Source organism: Ovis canadensis, chromosome 3 (genome assembly GCF_042477335.2).
Source record: "Ovis canadensis isolate MfBH-ARS-UI-01 breed Bighorn chromosome 3, ARS-UI_OviCan_v2, whole genome shotgun sequence".
Taxonomy (NCBI): Eukaryota; Metazoa; Chordata; class Mammalia; order Artiodactyla; family Bovidae; genus Ovis; species Ovis canadensis.
The window spans coordinates 214,842,820-214,863,254 of NC_091247.1; the positions used below are offsets into that span (position 1 = coordinate 214,842,820).

General features: G+C 44.6%; 1 protein-coding gene across 1 annotated transcript in view; it reads right to left on the reverse strand.

Annotated features, from left to right (window-relative positions):
* The window catches only part of LOC138437863 (scavenger receptor cysteine-rich domain-containing protein DMBT1-like), a 226,394-nt gene that overhangs the window by 166,113 nt on the left and 39,846 nt on the right, over window positions 1-20,435 (reverse strand). Inside the window, 2 exon segments of the mRNA XM_069585832.1 lie at window positions 6,458-6,468; window positions 18,966-19,280. Of these exon segments, the coding sequence (XP_069441933.1) occupies window positions 6,458-6,468; window positions 18,966-19,280 (326 nt within the window).

Here is a 20,435-nt window from a genome sequence, read left to right on the forward strand (position 1 = left end):
CTGAGGCCCCCTCACCCTGACTCTCATCATTTCAGCACAAACTTCGGAAGGACCCGTCTGTGACACACATGCCCCAGAGTGCCCACCAGAGCCCCGAGACAGCGTCACATCCTTCCCCACCCACACCTGAAGGTCTCATGAAGCCAACACGGAGGGAAGCTGTGGACCAGTCCACAGGCCTGTCACATTCCCCACTGGAAGGACCCCTCATCCCGGTCAGCAGACACAGCTTCTCTGTCCTGCCATACCCATCCTTCCTACTTGAGACTCAGGTAAATGAAAAGGGGGAAAAGTCAATTGAACACATGCTTTTCTCCCTCTAAATATGTTAATATTAATCTGTTATTTTATAACACTTCCTTGCCCTGTGTTCCTCTGACTTCCAAGCCCCCATCTGTGCATGAACCCCATCTCCGTCTGAATGCTTAACACAGGAGTGATAATCACTGATTATAAATGTCAGAACCAGAACATAAACTCAGGCGCTGGAGTAGGAACAGGACATGCTCAGTCACTAGAGTCGATGCTGTACTCCCCCTGGGGCCCAGGGTCACCACTCTTTACCCAGTTATGGACTCCACTCCACAGCATCACCAGAAACCACCAGACAGACACCTAGATACAGGATGCGCTTCCTGGAGTCCAGGCATTCCTCCCGCAGGATGACACAGGGACGCACTTAGTGAACCAGGTACACACGGTCTCACCTCAGGATGCAGACCTCGCAGGTAACGTACTGTTAGGGACTCCACACCCTGCTATAAGGATGGAGTGGGCTGGAAGGAGGGGCTAAGCCAGCGCTGGCAGGCTGTGCTCAGGCAGCACCTTCTACCCCAGAGCTGGGGTTGCAGGGTCAGCAGGGACCAACTCACCCTCTGATGAAGGTTCGTCTTCTCTGACACATAAGGAAATCTCAGTGTCTAACCTCATCCAAGATTTGAAGGAGGAAAGCTTTAGGGAGGACACTAACCTAGCTGTGTCCATGTGAACTCCAGGGGTCAGGAGAACAGGCTCAGGAACCAGTCTGCCCCGGCCTGACTCAGAGCTTAGCCACATACCATGTGTGTGACCTTGAACAGGGTCCTTACACTCTCTGTATGGTGGCTTTGTCTGTAAAAGGGGAATTATACTTGTGTATAGATGACAGACTTTTGGTTAGAATTAAATGAGTTGGCATTAGTAAGAGATATAACCACTAAATCAACAGTACTACCTCATCTTGGCAGAGAAGCAATAGTAGGGCCCCTCTCTCCATCCCATCCCAGGAATCCCAGGACTCTAGAATGGGAATTCAATGCTGTTACCTGCAGCCTTGACTGGAGCTGTCAGAACTCTCCCAGGACACATGCTGTGACGGTGACTGGGGCCAGAGTTGTGAGTCTTCCACACATCACCCCTTCTCTCTGTGCCCCAGAGAGAGGTTCTACTGCTCATGAACCTCGACCTTACCAACTGTGAACCTCATGAATTAAGTTGTTTACTTGCTACTTTTACTTCATAAATGGACTTGGTAAAGGTTCTGTGTCTAATTCACCTCCTTATCCCCAATGCCTGCTAATTAAAAATCCTAAATGATGTCTATTGTATACCTGAATGAATGAATGTCAGCCAGGTATTTTGCACAAATCATTTCAATCAAAAGAAATCTTTTGAGATATAATCTAACTCGGTGTGAGGACTTAATACAATGCAACTTATATCACTTGTTGTAATGCTATTTCAATATGATTAAATGGCATAAGCTAGGTATGGTTCACTTCTACACTTTTCTGCAATGAATGCAGTCAGTTGCAATACCAGAAACAAGGCTAGCCCCATTCCAAGAGCAGTGCTGAGAGAGCCAGTTCTAAACATGTATAAATGCTGCATCTTTGTATATCCAAAGATAAAGAAGACAGACCTCAGCACACTGACAGGTGAACACCATGAAGCCTCCTGTTCTGGTCTTAATCAGATATGGCCATGTGGTCCAGATGTTTATATACTTATCTTTTGGCATATTTTCAGTTCAAACCACACATAACTGTAACAGGAAGAAATTCTGTTATAAAAAAATTTAGTTTAACACCTTCTGTATTGAATGAGAAGTGCAGAAGTAAAGAGCAGGAAGAATCCTGTTCTTTAACTTAGACTGTTTATTTCATCTTATGGATTGTAAAGCAATACAATATGTAGCATTATTATGCCGAAATCACCATGAAAATATGGAGGTTTCAGAGGTTGAGTAATCTCTTTGCTGGGAAAATTAATAATTAAATATCCTTGGTAGAGGGACATTTTCAGGACCAATCAGAGTGACTAATATACAAAATATTTTTGGATTAAGAAATAGCTATAAGGTGTCATCACTCAGTCGTGTCCAACTCTTTGTGACCCCATGGACTGTAGCCTACCAGGCTCCTCCGTCCATGGGATTTTCCAGGCAAGAGTACTGGAGTGGGGTGCCATTTCCTTCTCCAGGGGATCTTCCCGACCCAGGGATCGAACCCAGTTCTCCTGCATTGCAAGCAGATGCTTTACCCTCTAAGCCACCAGGGAAGCCCAAGAAATAGCTATACAACTTTTAAAGGGAACAATTAATTGATCTGTTACACCAAACTTTTGGAGACCCACCTCACCATCTGTTTTCCTTGTATGGATGAGACCAATGTTGGTAAAGGCTTCTTTACTAAAGACCAGTTCATCACAAGGGCATGTGATGAGCTTGGTCATGAGCAGGCTGAGGTCCAGCCCATCATCTCTCTTCAGCCCTTTACAGTCTATAACCAGCAACATCTAACAGAGAGAGTGGCACCGAATTGGCCTCATTCATTCCTCCATAGCGCAGCTTCAGATACCCACAGACCAGAGCAATCAAAGCTACTAAATCAAAGACAAGCAGCTTCTAAGTGGAGAGCATGCAGACCAAGGACACTTCCCCACTGCTGTTGGGAAGGAAGAAACCCTCCCACCCCAGACACCATCTGGGGGAGGAGAGACAAGAAGATGTCTCCTTAAATACAGAAAAACCAGTCTCAGCAGGGAGCTTCAACTAAAGTTGACAAGAATATTATTACCATAAACCTGAGCTAACTTGGGGGACAAATTTTAAATGGGAGAGTCTGTGTTAACTTTGTGGAACTTTCAATCCATGCAAACACCACTTGCTACTGCACAAGATGAAATCAGTTATAAAAATAGTGAATATTACATTTATGCATATTTGAATTCTACAGGACATATTTTCAAGCCCACTACAGAAAGAAAATATGTGTATCTTTCCCTGTTTTTAGATGCACAGAGTTGGCACCTCTGTGAACTCTTTCTAATTCCTCCAGCTCAAAATTACTGCTGTGTCTCTTCAATCTGTAAAAACTTTCTTGTTGTCTCTAAAGTGGGGGCTTCTTGAGAGCAAGTATTGTGTCTTGTTCTTCAATGTCTCTATAAGGTCAAGTAAAGACACAGAGAAAGAGTTTAACAAACATTGGATAAGAAATGAATGCATGAACAAATGCTGAAAATCACTATGCAGCGAGTGATGCCGAGCGGGGAAGGGAGGTGGGGGCAGGGGAGACACAAATCTGACTAATCCCACTCGGCACAGACTGAGGTGGAGTAAGGAGTCAGAGACACACCAGCCAAAGGATCCCAATAGAAAATGCCTTCAGGCCCACTCCAGAAAGTCAGATCACGTTCAATCTCTGCACAAAGCTGTACCTCAGAAGTTTCTGCAAGGTGAGAAAAAACTGACAACACTGCTCTCAAGTGTTCTACTGAAGGATGTGAATAGACAGTGAAACTAAAGTGAAAGTGAAAGTGAAGTCACTCAGTCGTGTCCGACCCTTGCGACCTGTAGACTGTAGCCCACCAAGCTCCTCCGTCCATGGGATTCTCCAGGCAAGAATACTGGAGTGGGTTGCCATTTTCTTCTCCAGTGATACTCGTCAAATAGCTGCATTTCTACTCCCCGGTGACTCATTGTGGCCAATGAAACATGGGTGTTGTCACCTGTGTCACTTCTGAGTGGAGGCCGGAAAAGCCCAAGTGTGACTCTCTAGTCTCTCTCTTTCTCCTGCCCCAGAGGCTGCATGTTCCAGATGGTGCATGTGCAAGAGCCTCACTGATCACAAACACCTGTAGATAGTGATGAGTGTGTGTGTGTGTGTGTGTGTGTGTGTGTGTATATGAGTGTGTGTGTATGTGTGTATTTGTGTCTGTGTCTGTGTCTGTGTGTGTGTGTGTGTGAGATTTGGGGGTCACTTTTTCCAGCAGCAGAGCAGAGTCTCTTCTGATGGATACAGAGGAGAAAGAAGACTTGAAAAGAAGACAGAATCTGTCATGTGAAGCAGGTCCTTTCCTGGATCTCCCCTTCCTTCTGTGTCTTCATCCCAAGCTGCTCCCTCAGGCCTCACCTTGCTTCCTCTGTTGGGCTTGGTTGTTTCTCAGTCACCATTTCTGAGTGACCAACAACTAATGCAAGTCCTGTCTAGCTGCACCCGCCCCTGGTGCATCTCCTGTTCCCTTTACATCACTCTGTGCTGACAGTCAGGCTCAGTTTCCCGAATTTGTCTCTTAGCACCTTGACCTTCATCCTTAAACAGCTCTTCTTTCCTCTGACTTAGTCAGTTCATCATCTTTGATCCTGTTTTTACCTTCCACCAATCCTGTACTAATGAAAAAGCAAGTATTTAGCATGTACTGTCTAAGCCCCCTAAGTCTTTTCTTGATGTCCTGAACAAATTTGATTCCTGGATTTAGTGCTCCACGCACTTAATAAACTACTTCACATTTGGTTAAGAAATGATTTTGCTGAACATTTTTTCTTCATCTCAAGAAAATGTCTGTTTCAAAACCTATATCCTTGTGAGCACAGCCCTAGGGCTTCCCTCATGGGCCTTGGAAGGGGCTGGTGCAAGGAGAGGCTATGAAAGTGAAGCTTCATCAGCTTCATGATTAATCCACCTCTGCTCAGAGTTGATGTAATGACCAACTCCAGAGCTATTGAGCTCCTGTGGATGGTCATTCTTAAGCCTCTTAAACCTAAGATTAGTGCCACTGGGATGGCACTCATAGTTCAAAGGCTGAGTGGTTGCTCAGACTTGAACTCTATGAACTGATGCTCTAATGCACACGGAGCTTTGGTGCAGCTGAGTCCAGGCTGCAGAACAGCTTAAGAACACTGGAAACACAGCAAAATGTGTTCTTCCTTTAACATCTAAAAGTCTGTGAACAGATTCTCTTTTCCTTATCGTCGAATCCTTCCACATCTGGGCATGCTCTCCAAGGCTCTTACAAGCTGCAGGCATCTGCTGAGGCCCTGCCAAGGCCCAGGATTGGAGTGAGGCCTGTTCTTGTGTATAAGCTCTGTATTTCCACTCTCTATAAGTTAATACATGCTCAGTTCAGTTCAGTTCAGTCTCTCAGTCATGTCCAACTCGTTGCAACCCCATGAATCGCAGCACGCCAGGCCTCCCTGTCCATCATTAACTCCCAGAGTTCACTCAAACTCATGTCCATCGAGTCGGTGATTCCATGCAGCCATCTCATCCTCTGTCATCCCCTTCTCCTCCTGCCCCCAATCCCTCCCAGCATCAGGGTCTTTTCCAATGAGTCAGCTCTTTGCATGAGGGGGCCAAAGTACTGGAGTTTCAGCTTCAACATCAGTACTTCCAATAACACCCAGGACTGATCTCCTTTAGAATGGACTGGTTGGATCTCCTTGCAGTCCAAGAGACTCTCGAGTGTCTTCTCCAACACCACAGTTCAAAAGCATCAATTCTCCAGCACTCAGGTTTCTTCCCAGTCCAACTTTCACATCCATACACGACCACTGGAAAAACCATAGCCTTGACTAACAGATGCTCAGCTAATATTTATTGAATGACTGAATGCTACTATGCTAGACTTTTAAAAGAAAGTATCTTAAATATAAAGAACTAGTTTTGAGGACATCATTTAGCTAATTGATACCTTTGTTTTAAAGGCAAATGCTTTCAGCAATTAACAGGGCAAAGTTTGATTTTCAAAAAGAAGGTGCATATCACCACCAGATACATCACAACAAACTCTGCAAATCTCTGTGCCTAAGGATACACAAAACAAACCACAACACACTCACATGTGGCTTCTTATTAAGTCTTAACCAGAACCAACAGAGATAGGGTACTGGGATGATATATCATTTGGCAGTTTTTCAATAAAAACCACACAGGAATGTCACAGGATGAAAATTTGCAATTTAAAAAGTACAGCTGCACCATCGATAAGACACATGGAAGGAGATGAGGTGCAGAAAGTGTTCTTTGGCTTATAATAACACACAGACTAATTAGTTTTTCACTTTGTGAAAGGAGAGTCCTCTGGGGCTGATCTTGAAGGATGCTGTAGAGAGCAGGACAACTCGACTGTTCTGTACAACAGTTAGAGCTGTGAACTGATGATTTTGGATAATGATGCGCTTTGATTTTTTTCTCTTTACTTTCTGTGAATCTACTGTAGGTTTTTACATTTTTATTGCCAAATGGTTCACATAAAATATCTTATAAACACAGTAGTCTCTATTACACTGATAACAAATTAATTTCAATCACATGCAAAAGCTCTACCTATTGATCCCCTCCCTGCACTTTCTGTTTTTGATGTCAGAATTTACCTCTCTTTATATTGTATATCACTAACAAAATATCTTTCTCTATAGTTATTTTAATACTTCCCTGGTGGCTCAGACAGTAAAGCGTCTGCCTACAATTCAGGAGACCTGGGTTCGATTCCTGGGTCAGGAAGATCCCCTGGAGAAGGAAATGGCAATCCACTCCAGCACTCTTGCCTGAAAAATCCCATGGACGGAGGAGCCTGATAGGCTACAGTCTATGGGGTTGCAAAGAGTCAGACAGGACTAAGCGACTTCACTTTCACTTTCACTTTCTAGACTAGAGCTAACTGGTTAACACACTACCATATTCAGTGTATTCTGTATTGGATTACATATTTACATTTACAAGTCTGTTATATAATTTCACTTATTTCATGTAATAATTAACATCATTCATTTAGCTTGAAGAACTCCATTCGGCAGTCTTGTAAGAAAAGACTGTTGGTGAGCTCCATCAACTGTTGTTTGTTTGGGAAAGTGTTTATCACGTCTTCATTTCTGACAGACAACTTTCCTGAGAAAAGTATTCTTGGCTGGCACGTTTACGTTCATCAGTTTAAATTTATCATCCCTTCCTCTCCTGGCTTGACAGGTTTCTTCTCAGAAGTCCACTGATATTCTCAAGGGAATTTCTATTTTGTGAGCATTTGCTTTTATCTTGATGCTTCTAAAATTCTCTCTTTGGCTTGATTATAAACAATGTGTCTTGGAGACGATCATTTTGAGTGAACTCTGAGGGGTGACCTGTTAGCTCCATGAACTTGGATGCCTAAGTCTCATCAGATGTGTGGCTTATCTGGTATTATTTCTTTAAGTACAATCTCTGTCCCTTTCTCCCTCTCTTCTCCTTCAGGGACTCCAATAATGTGCAGGTTGTTACTGTGAACGTTATCCCAGAGTTCGCACAGGTTCTTTCACACCTTTTCTTTCTTTTTCCTTCTTTGTCCTCTGGCTGGCTAATTTCAATTTTCTTGTCTTGTGCCTCAAAGATTCTTCTGCTGTTGCTGCTGCTCTCTGTAGCATTTTTTATTTTGTTGCATTTCATTCATTGTAATCTTAAGCAACATAATTTCTGTTTGGTTCCTTCTCTTTTATTGCCTCATTGCGCAGCTTGAGGGATCTCTTTTTTTGCCTCATTGCACAGTTGCCTGAGCAGGATAGAATACAGGCACAGCAGTGAAAGCATCGAATCCTAACCACGAAACCATCAGCCAACTCCCTGTTTGCTTCCGTTTTTATGATTTCAGTCTCTGTACAGAAAAAAAACATTTATTCTGCGGAGCAACTCAGAGCCTGGGCACAACTACTCTGTGCTCTGGGACCCACAAACTGTCAATAGGAGCCGGCATGCTACAACTACTGATGCCTGTGCACCTAGAGCCTGTGCTCCACAGCAAGAGAAGCCCCCACAGTGAGGCCTGCTGTCCACAAAGAAGAGCAGTGCCCGCTTGCCACAACTAGAGAAAGCCCATGTGTGTCAACAAAGACCCAGGGAAACCAAAAATTGAAAACAATAAAAATAATAATAAATAATTATTTTTCAATCTTATTTTGTTCACATATTCTTTTCTTGAATTTGATTGTTTTTCTGCGTCTTTTGGAGTTCCCTGAGCTTCTTGGTGGGTATACTTTATTTCTTTCATCGTACGTCATTTATTTCATCACTTCCCAGGGGTGAGTAGCCATGTGAGCTGCCCTGGGAGAACTCCTGGGCATCTTCTAATCCCCAAGCACAGCCTAGAACTATGAAGACTGCAAGCGTGACTGTAGGTTGGAGCCCTGGACGCCATGCAGAGCCATCAGCCAGGAACTGGGTGGGTTCAACTCACAGCAGGCCATCACTCTCAGGTCTTATATTAGTTCAGCAGCCTCTCCACATGTCCACAAGGTAATTGTCAGAGAGGGGGTTGTTGTGAAATATAATCTTTATTTAGCCACTCCTACATTCCAGTTGAGCTATTTCAAATCCTGAAAGATGATGCTGTGAAAGTGCTGCACTCAATATGCCAGCAAATTTGGAAAACTCAGCAGTGGCCACAGGACTGGAAAATGTCAGTTTTCATTCCAATCCCAAAGAAAGGCAATGCCAAAGAATGTTCAAACTACCGCACAACTGCACTAATCTCACATGCTAGTAAAGTAATGCTCAAAATTCTCCAAGCCAGGCTTCAGGAATCTGTGAAACGTGAACTTCTGATGTTCAAGCTGGTTTTAGAAAAGGCAGAGGAACCAGAGATCAAATTGCCAACATCCACTGGATCATTCAAAAAGCAAGAGAGTTCCAGAAAAACATCAATTTCTGCTTTATTGACTATGCCAAAGCCTCTGACTGTGTGGATCACAATAAACTGTGGAAAATTCTGAGAGAGATGGGAATACCAGACCACCTGACCTGCCTCCTGAGAAACCTGTATGCAGGCCAGGAAGCAACAGTTAGAACTGGACATGGAAAAAGAGACTGGTTTCAAATAGGAAAAGGAGTACGTCAAGGCTATATATTGTCACCCTGCTTATTTAACTTACATGCAGAGTATATCATGAGAAATGCTGGACTGGAAGAAACACAAGCTGGAATCAAGATTGCCAGGAGAAATATCAATAACCTCAGATATGCAGATGACACCACCCTTATGGCAGAAAGTGAAGAGGAATTAAAAAGCCTCTTGATGAAAGTGAAAATGGAGAGTGAAAAAGTTGGCTTAAAGCTCAACATTCAGAAAACGAAGATCATGGCATCTGGTCTCATCACTTCATGGGAAATAGATGGGGAAACAGTGGAAACAGTGTCAGACTTTATTTTGGGGGGCTCCAAAATCACTGCAGATGGTGATTGCAGCCATGAAATTCAAAGACGCTTACTCCTTGGAAGAAAAATTATGACCAACCTAGATAGCATATTCAAAAGCAGAGACATTACTTTGCCGACAAAGGTCCGTCTAGTCAAGGCTATGGTTTTTCTTGTGGTCATGTATGGATGTGAGAGTTGGACTGTGAAGAAAGCTGAGCACCTAAGAATTGACGCTTTTGAACTGTGGTGTTGGAGAAGACTCTTGAGAGTCCCTTGGACTGCAAGGAAATCCAACCAGTCCATTCTGAAGGAGATCAGCCCTGGGTGTTCTTTGGAAGGAATGATGTTAAAGCTGAAATTCCAGTACTCTGGCCACCTCATGCGAACAGTTGACTCATTGGAAAAGACTCTGATACTGGGAGGGATTGGGGGCAGGAGGAGAAGGAGACGACAGAGGATGAGATGGCTGGATGGCATCACTGACTTGCTTTACATGAGTCCGAGTGAACTCCGGGAGTTGGTGGTGGACAGGGAGGCCTGGCATGCTGCAATTCATGGGGTTGCAAAGAGTCAGACACGATTCAGTGACTGGGCTGAACTGAACTGAACTGAACATGACAGCTCTCTCTACCCTGAAGAATCACAGCAGGATCACATTTACTTTTTCAGTCATAACCAAATTAAAGCAATCTTGAAACAGTTTGTTTCCAGATGAGCCCATTAGTCTGAAATTCTTCCTTTAAGAATTCAATCATATCAGGCCCCTCCATCCACATCTTTGAAACATAAATAGACAAAAGTACCTGATTTTTACAACTATCCCTTCTTCTGGATCCCCTCTGTCTAGGTCTCCACTTTCTTGCCCTCTTGTTCCACGTGGATTCAGGCTGTGAATGAGCACCAATTTGCCCTCCATCAACTAGCGAGAGATATGAGCTGATATAATTTACTCAGAAGGATAGATTATTGGGCAGACAAGAAATGGCAACGTTCTGAAGAAATTGTAGGCAGGGATGGAAAGAATGGATTCATAAGGATTTGATAACCAACTAGACACGGGAGAAGAGCAAGGAGGAATCTATATCTGCTTGAGTAAACAGATCAAGTAACCTAGGGAATGAGAGATGAAAAGGCAGAGGTAGTTACCTAGAGTTAGAGTTTTAATTGACCCATGAACACTTAGGCAGGATAAGGAAAGCTGTATCCATTCTCTCCCACCAGCAAATTCCTACTTTGAAACCCACACCCAAGTCTGGTAACCAAGAACAAGTTAAAAACAGGTGATGTGACATCTCAGGGAAGAACATACCGGAATGTTCAGGATTGGGTTTTTTCCATGAGTTTGTGAAATGAAAATATCTCCTGCCACATCAATAAACAAGAAATGTCACCACCATCAGTGATTTCTGGTCTCCAGTTGTGAGTGAGGGCTCCCAAAACTGATCCAGGGGATGCTGCCACCTCCCATGGTGATTGCTGAGGAGCTGGGGAATGCAAGAGGCAGTTGTCTGCCACTCCTTAAGGTGAACAAGGAACCATGGTTGGCCCCAGATAGCTGAGCTGCTTATGAAAGAATTGAATCCAGTGAGTCCAGATGCTTGCATCTTCCCCCGATCTTTGCTGTTCAGGCTCCCTGCTCCCTTTGTTGCAAACTTGTATACAGCCTGAGTTCCCCTGCTGCCTCTTTGGAGCAGTTTTCTTAGAGCTACTGAGATGCTGTCTCCAGTGCTGGGGTCCAGCCCCGGTGGATCCAGGGTAATTTGAAGCGGGGACAGAGTCAGCGACCTAGGAAACAACTTATTTAATTACAGATATATAGAAAGATTAGAAACAGATAATGTAGTAGGAAATATTAGTGGAGAAAAACAGGCTGAATAAGTTGGTTTACGTGGGATACCAATAAAATTCCAAGCCAAGGAATTTGTACCGTCTACGTTGGGCCACCGGCGCCACTTGATTATCGGAAGGTGTCCCTCCTTGGGCTCCTTCTTGTGTGGAACTTAAAAGCCAGGGCAAGTAAGTAGACATGGCGAGCACCCATGCTCCAGATGGTAATTCAGCCAGAAAAATGGGGAGCAAGAAAGAACAACACGGGGGAACCAGTTTTTCCAGAAACTGATCCGATTTCTTTATTTTTGGGTAACATTTTGTTACACATAGAGACAAATGGAAATATCAAAGTCACTTGGGGGTCAGCAGTCCTGACCTTTATCAAAATCAGGTGCTTCACATAAATGTATAAACAAAAAGTCTTAGGGGTTTTACATCATCTTCTGGCCATGAGGCCTGCTGACATTTTATGATCCTTTCTTTCTGATATCCTAAAAACTTATTTTTTCCAAGGGTGTTTTTTCTTAAACCAGGCTCCACCTTCTGAAGGTAGCAGACAAAGTTGCATTCCTATAGGGTGACGGTGTAGTGGGTTACAACTAAGAAAGGAATTTATTTAACCTAAGGTTAACGTGATTAATCTTAAAGGTTAATACTTATTTCTCCTATATGCCAGTTATATTCATCATAAGGGCAAGGAATATGGAGATTTAGCAGCAGACATCAGCCCAACAAATGAAAACACTTCACCAATGTTCCCCTTAAGATCTATTTAGTCTTAAGATAGTGATAAAGTTACATTTTTAAATAGCAAGGACACAGTGATTTATAACAAAGTACAGTGATCTATAACGAAAGAGAAAACTCATTAACTCAAAAGGTCTAGTATTGCTAACATTAAAAACTACTATACTTCCTTTTCTATATTCCAAATACATTAATATATTCCCAGGTACCTAAGGATATGAATGCCTGGCGGCAATCATTGACTCAACAATGAGAAGAGCCCTATGCTAATTAAGACTTTCAAAATACTCCAAGCTATCTGTGCTGTTATGGTTGAGAGGTTGTCACACAAGCTAGTCTGTCAGCAGAGAGGTTTGACCTGAGACACCCTTGTCACACCCAGGGCAGGGAATTAGCAGCAATTATTGGCACAACAAATGAAAAACCCTTCACCAATATAATTCCTAATCAACCCACTATACTAATAATTTCTAACTTCCCAAAAGAATCTGCCTTTAGTAAGTCTAAAACATTTCATGCCTCTCACAGTTGGGAGGTTGTAAACAATCACATGTGGCTGGACGAACCTGTACAGGCAGGCTAGATAACCTTCAGAGGAGTTCATAAGTTGAAACACTCTTGTCCCGCCCAGGAATTTTCATTGACTTGGAGCTGTAAGTTAACTCCTTCTCTGAGAGAGGTAATGGGGGTCAGCCCTCCGTAAAGTCAGAGGTATAGGTGAGAGCATAAAACAGTAAAGTAGGTAGACTCTGGTTTGGGGGGTAGATGCTCAGGAACAGGGGGTTTCCTGAGGCTCGATCCCACCTTTGCGTTTGCCAAGGCCTCCTTCCTCATGACCTTTGCCATGGATGGAGTTCCTCACGCTGGCTCCCAGCACTCTAGGACTTAGAGTCCTAAGCATTCCCACCAAATTAAATAACTCTACCAAGTTCTGACTATATTTTTTGGTCAACAAAGTCATCTTGCTAGGAAGGAGGGTGTGAATGTGGACCAAGTTTAGATGCTTTTTCTAAGCAAGAGTGACCTGGAGCATCTGTGATCCTGGGCAAATTCATGGCCTCACTAGCCTTTGAAGGAGGTGAGAAATCAGGGCAGTGCACTCATCATGTATTTCCTTTGAGGAAAATGGTGTTTGCGGACCAATCCTCTAAAAGCATTTGACATGGAACTTGGTAATAATTAACAAAGCAAAAAAAGCTACTTTATTCAGAATATTTCACTTTGAGCAATTTCCATATAACACAATCACAAGTCAGCACTACTCTATTGAATACAGACAATTAGAATATCTGAGGCATCATCTTGTATTTAATACAAATCACAAGAAAGTCACTCTGGAAGTTCCAGGGGCACTGAGTTTAACATCATCATATCCAGGGTCCCTTTTCTCCCCCCTGGAGCAGCCAGGGGCTCTCTTCTCCTTCCCCAGGATCAGCTTCCTCTCTAAAGACATTCAGAAAGAGCCTGAAGTAGTAAAGAAAACTATGATTAGAACTGAGATAAGGGGACCAAACAGTGCAGTGGAAGCTAGTTAAGCAAGTTGTGATAACAAACCATCCCTGGGACCCAGGTGTGGGCAGGGAGGCTCAGACTATTTCACGTCAGTTACAGTGAGGACGGATCCCGGCTGTCCTCTCAGATCCAGTCCATGTGGTTTCTGGGACTTCAGCTCATGTGGAAACCCTGCATCACAGGAGACCTGTGCTCACACAGGAGCTCTGTGAAGACCTGCCTTCAGGCTACACAATCAGCGACAAAGTGCCCAGGAATGGTAAGAGCATAACAACGAATTTAAATGTTCTCCTTTCACAACTGACAAACGTGAAACCACAATTAGATGGAGAGTGGAGACAGGAAATTCTGAGTTCCTCACTCACAAACCAACTCTGCTCTTAGTAGCCTTGATGCATGTTCCTAAATGTCCACAAATAGTATCACGGGTGCATCCACAGATGGCCCCTCCCCAGGGACCACACAGGCCCTCAGATGGAGAAATATTCCTTTCCAGAGAAAGAATGTTTTCTCTTGACCACTAAAATATCTGGAGGAAATTAGACCTTAGCTGATCACAAACTCTGAATCAATTGTTAGGTAGTTAGAATGGGGAGAAGGAGTCCAGAATAGTGGTGTCTGAAAGACAAAGAGAAAAACCCACGAAAATAGAACAAAAGAAGGTCCAAAGACTGGAGTGAGAACCTCAGGTGAAACAAACAGCCCTCCTGGCTAGCCCAGTTTACATAGGGCAGGTTCAGGGGAGGAGACAAAACATATAAAAAGAGGAGCCAAAACCGAGCCTCTCTTGTTGCCTCTCTTTGCTTATTTCCAGTCGACCTGCCCTCACACCTCGAGGATGTATTTTCTTTTGCTTGCCAAATAAAACTGAGCTTTAACTGAGCTGTAACTCTGGTCCATCTGTCACTTCAAATTTTTGCTGCAGCGAGACAGAACCAAGGAAATCACACACTTCCCCGACACAATGATCCACCAACATGGCTTAATGTTAAGGCCACCATATACCATAGACTTTGTACATATCATTGCAACCTTATAAACAGAGCGCATCTTAAATTATCAGAATGCCTCACAAATTTCAATACTGCAATACATTTTTAAAATCTCTAAAAAAATAAAAAATAAAAAAATAAAATCTCTATCTTTCACATACAGGGAAGCACAGAGATATTATAAAAACACTTGTCTATTTTTGGATTTGGTAAATATGCTCAATTAATCTACAAGTGATCTATTTCTTTTGGCCACTACACAATGCTTGTGGGATCTTATTTCCTTGACCAAGGATTGAACCCAGGCAGTAGCAATAAAAGTGCAGAGTCCTAAACACTGGATTACCAGAAAAGTCCCTAATCTATAAATTTTAATGCAAGCATATCACATATAAAGTGAAAATTTATGTTGCATTATAGAGCTGTGGCTGCTGATAAGTTGCATCAGTTGTGTCCAACTCTGTGCGACCCCACAGATGGCAGCCCACCAGGCTTCTCTGTCCCTCGGATTCTCCAGGGAAGAATACTGGAGTGGGTTGCCATTTCCTTCTCCAATGCCTGAAAGTGAAAAGTGAAAGTAAAGTTGCTCAGTCGAGTGTGACTCTTTACAACCCCATGGACTGTAGCCTACCGGGCTCCTCTGTCCAAGGGACTTTCCAGGAAAAAGTACAGCAGTGGGTCGCCATTCCCTTCTCCATGCATTGCTGCTGCTGCTGCTAATTCACTTCAGTCATGTCTGACTCTGTGCCACCCCATAGATGGTAGCCCACCAAGCTCCTCTGCGCCAGGGTCCAGCTCTGGTTGGATCCAGAGTATCCGAAGCGTGGACGGCATCGGCAATTAGATGAGATTATTTATTTAGAGATAGAAAGAGAGATTAGGAAAGAACAGTGTAGTGGAGAAAATAGAGGAGAAAAGAGGCTGAAATTCCTTGGTTTACACAGGAAGCCAATAAAGCCCCAAGACAAGGGGCTTGCACTGTCTATGTAGGCTGCAGGCGCCCTCCCGGTCTCCCAAGGGAGTGAAGATGCAGAGCACCTTCCCGTTCAGGTCTTAGAAGCCCAGGCAAATAAGTAGACACCGCGAGCCTCTGTGCTCCAGGTGGGAATTAGCCTGAAAAGCAAAGAAAGAAAAGAAGACATGGGGGGAACCAGATTTCCAAGAAACTGGTCTGTCTCTTTATTTTCCAGGGAAGCTTTTATACTTTAAGTTGTACATAGAGATCAATGGATAATACAAAGTCATGCAGGGTCAGCAGTCCTGACCCTTATGAGACCACACTTTCTTTCCGCATTCCTTCCAACATACAAAGTTCTCAGGTGATTTACATCATCTTCTGGCCAAGAGGCCAGCTAACATTTTATGACCCTTTCTGATGATGATTAGTCAATCAGAAAACTTATTTTCTCCAAAGGTGATTTTTCTTAAGTCAGGTGCCACTCTCCGAAAGCACTAGATAAGGTTACATTCCTATAGGGTAAGGGTGTAGTGGGCTATAATCAAGAAAAAAATTTACTAGCCTAAGGTCTAACGTGATTAATATCAAAGATTATTATTTATTTTTTCCATATATCAGCTATATCAATTAATGTATACAGAGGGCAAGGGATATGGAGACTTAGCAGCAAATATTGGCTCACAATGAAACCCTCCACCGACATTATTCTAACCATTCACTAATACTACGCTAACAATTTCTAACTTCCCAAAAGGCTTTGTATTTAGAAAGTTTAAAGCATCTCGTGCATCTCACAGTTGGGAGGCTGTGAACAATTACATGTGGTTGTGAGAGTCCAGATAAACTTGTCAGGCAGGTTTTTAGACTGAAACACTCTTATTAGGCCCAGGAGGCTTATTAACTGGAGCTCTAAGTTAACTTTTTCCAGAGAAAGGTGGCGGGGGATAGCCCCCTGTTAATGTCAGAAACGTTGGTGACAGGCATAATACAATAAAGCAGACAGACTGGGGTAGATGCTCGAAAAGGTCCAGGGGATGTCCCTCAAGGCCTGATCTTGCCAGTCACGCCTCTTCCTCATGACCTTTGCCATGGGCGGGATTCTCCACGCTGGCTCCCGGCACCTTTGTCCCTGGGATTCTCCAGGCAAGAATACTGGAGTGGGTTGCCATTGCATTCTCCATCTCCATGCATTATGGAGACATAAGTGCTAAAAATACAGTGATTCCTCATCCCCAAGGAGTCTGACATCATTAAAGATAGCATACAGTTGTGAAGTGAAGTGTTAGTTATTCAGCTGTGTCTGACTCTTTGCAACCCTATGAACTGTAACCTGCCAGGCTCCTCTGTCCATTGGGATTCTCCAGGCAAGAATACTGGAGAGGGTAGCCATTCCCTTCTCCAGGGGGTCTTCCTGATCCAGGGATCAAACCTTGGTCTCCTGCATTGCAGGCAGATTCTTTACCACCTAAGCCACCAGGGAAGCCCATCAAATGCATGAGATTACCCATGTTTTGAAACTGTAAAGAGGCTTGGCCTTGAGGAGCTCAAATTCACCATTTCCCAGACAGAGACCAAAGATTATAGGGGATCAGCTAATCCCACTCATGTGTCTGAGACCTCATCCCATCTTCTTTCTTTGGGAGCACTTCCTCCTCACTCCCCTGAGAGGCAGAAGGAGCCCCAGGCACTGGTACCTCTTCAGCATCATTGTAATCCTCACCAGGGGCATCAGTCCTCTGATCTGGGGCTTCTGAGGGCAGAGCAGGGGTCAGATGAAACCACAGTAAGTGGGTTGGTCTGGGAAATACCTAAGATCCCTTCTGACCCAGAGTTTCTGAGCTGCTAAATAGAAGCACCAGTCACTCCTTGTTTCAAAAGATTTTTTTCTCTAAGACCATGTTGCATTTTGATGTGTCCATAAACCAAAACATGATTTTACATATCTTAATATTTCCTGTTTGAAAATATATATCTGAAAGCAACTCTCCCACCATTGAACATTACTAAAATATTTTGACAAACTGCTTTACAAATGTTATTTTTAAAACCAGTGTGTGTCACTTATGATTTGGAACACAGAGAACCCAGATGTGAGACATCACAAAACAGCCAGAGGAGAAGGACAGACCCGATCTGGACACAGGGGATCCCTCTGGTCCATCAGAGGAAGACTGTCCCCCTTACATCTCCTCTCTATGAGGAGGGAAACTCTCCTCTGCAACACTCAGCTGAAGCAGGTCCACCTCTGTTACCTGGAGGTGGAGTCATGGCTGTCCTCACCATCTGACAGGAAGCCTAAAGTGGAGAAAAACAACACAGAGAATGACCCTCTCACACCCATGGGACCAGTGTTAAGGCTGAGAAGGGACAGGCCTGGCTCTTGCAGTGTAGACAGAGGCTGGGGCTCACAGGGCTGTGAGAGGCCGTCCTGCCACTTTGAAGAGACACCTCTGTGAGCCTGGGGCATGAGTGGAGTCTGCTGATGTTGAGAAGACATGTACAGCCAGTGGGTGGTGACAACCAGAAGTCCGAGGAGGGCAGGCAGAGACACCCACCTGGGCTGCCCAGAAGACCCTCCTTCCATGTCACAAGGTCATCAAGCATCGAGACATTGTCTGGATACAAACTCCCCATCATGCCCAGCTTAGCCTACTACCCCATAATGCCCCAGCTCAATCAGGGTGTACCCCGAGCCCCTCACTCACAAAAGCACCTCATGTCAGCATCCTCTTCATGTTTGCAGTCGCTCTGCCCCCAGGGCTCCACAGCACAGTCCCACAGGGAGGACTCCCGACCCCCACACTGCACCTCATCCAGCCAGATGCTCCCATTTCCAGGACCAAACCCTGCAGCCCACACGGCTTCCAGGGCCTGGCCACAGCCCAGCTGCTGACACACCACCTCGGCCTCTGCCAGGCTTCAGGAGTCATCGCACACGGTGCCCCAGGAGCTGCTGTGCCAGACCTCCACCCACCCTGAGCACTCACTGTCTCCTCCCCTGAGTCAGAGCTTCTCTCTGTCTGAAAAGGCAGCAGCCCCTCCTGTGACTCCCCTGGTGGGAGGAAGGAGCCCCTGGGAGCCACAGGGAGGGGGCGGGGCTGACGTACCTGTGCAGGGGGCAGCAATTGGATAGCTCTTGGGTCTTCTTCCTGCAAACAACAAGGAAACACTGGAGCAGGAATGGCTGGAGGTGGTCCTGTCCCCAAATAATATTACCTAAGGTCCTTGGCTCAGTCCAAACAACAGGTGTAAACAGAGGCTCATTATCTACTTGGCTGAGACATTCACTGCATCTTCGCACCTGTTGAAAAAAATTTCTCTATTTACTTGTTTACCAGTCTCCACATCCCAACACAAAAGCAAACAAACAAACACAGAGACACACAAACACACACATGCACATTTTGTAGACTCAGTTTCAACTCATCCCTTAGATTGGAAAATATAAAATCAGTCTAACAACACCCTACATGGTTGGGACAGACACAGAAACAGACAGTAAGTCACCTGCAGATGAGATATAGGCTTCCTCCTTTGGAGAGCATGAAGTGTATTTCCAAGGGTCAGAAGGACACTGCCAGAGAGAGGTATCAGCTTTCTGACACCAGATTCCACCTACCCACTGGGGTCTAGAACCTTCCCTAAGAGCAACAGAAGAGTTGAGGTTTCCGCTGTCCCCACAGCCAAGCTGACTGCAGATGATGGACACGGTGACATCATCCATGGGGCTGCAGGAGACGCTGCCCCAGGTCCTGTTGTAGAAACCTTCCAGCCACCCAGCACACTGCTGGTCCTCACTCACCATCCTGAGGGCCAGGAACTCTGATTGAAATAGGAGGAGAAAGGACACAGTCAGCACTCCACTCAGTGCTCTGGGTTTCCTCTCAAGAAACTGTGACCATAAATTCCTGACCCTGCTGAGGAGATACCCACTAGGTGACAGGACTGAAGACAAGATCTGTCTCCAGTTCAACTGACTTTGTCTTTAATGTCTGTCTTTCTACTTCTACTACAATGATGTAGTGGATACAAACAGAGAGGAAGACCAACCTGGACTTCTACAGGGAGGGGAGCTGAATCATGCTTTCTGAAAAAACCTCTAAAAGAGTATGTGAAAGGGAAGTGATGTGGATATTGGGGAGATGGGCAGAATAATAAACCACAATTGTCTAAGTCCTAATCCCTGGAAGCTGTGAATGTTACCTTTCATTTCAAAAGAGACTTTGCAGATAGTTTTAGATAGACTAGAAACTTAGGACCTTAGGATGGTGATATTAACCTGAAACACTATACATTAACCAAGTAAACCCAATGTAACCATATTCTTGGGCTTCCCTGATGGCTCAGATGGTAAATAATCTGCTACAATGCAGGAGCCCCAGGTTCGATCCCTGGGTCAGAAAAATCCCCTGGAGAAGGGAATGGCAACCCACCCCAGTATTCTTGCCTAGAGAATTCCATGGACAAGAGAACCCTGGCGGGCTATAGTCCATGGGGTCACAAAGGGTCAGACATGACTGAGAAACTCAAAATGCATACACACAATCACATCCTTAGACCTCCCATCTGCAAAACTGGAATTCTCTCTTTTACTGTGTTTAGAGGGAGATGAGACATGGAAGAAAGGTCAGAGGAGAGAATGTTGTCTGAAGAAGAAGAAAGAGGGCTCTGAGACAAGGAATGAGGCCACGCTGAACCCAAGAAAGGCTGGGAAAGGCGTCCTCCCCAGACTCTCCAGGAGGAACTCAGCCCTGTGGACACTGGGATGTTGGCCCACAGAGACCCTCGTCAGACTCCTAGCATACAGAGCTGAACAGAGTAAGTCTGTGCTTTCATTAAAACATCAACAGGATCTCCAGACTGTACTACCACAGGGAACAGAGGAAAGAGCCCTGCTTTCACGGGGAAACAGAAACGGCTCTGCCAGGAAACACTACTGGGAAGAAAAGACCAGAATCTCAGCTGCTGCAGGAGGAA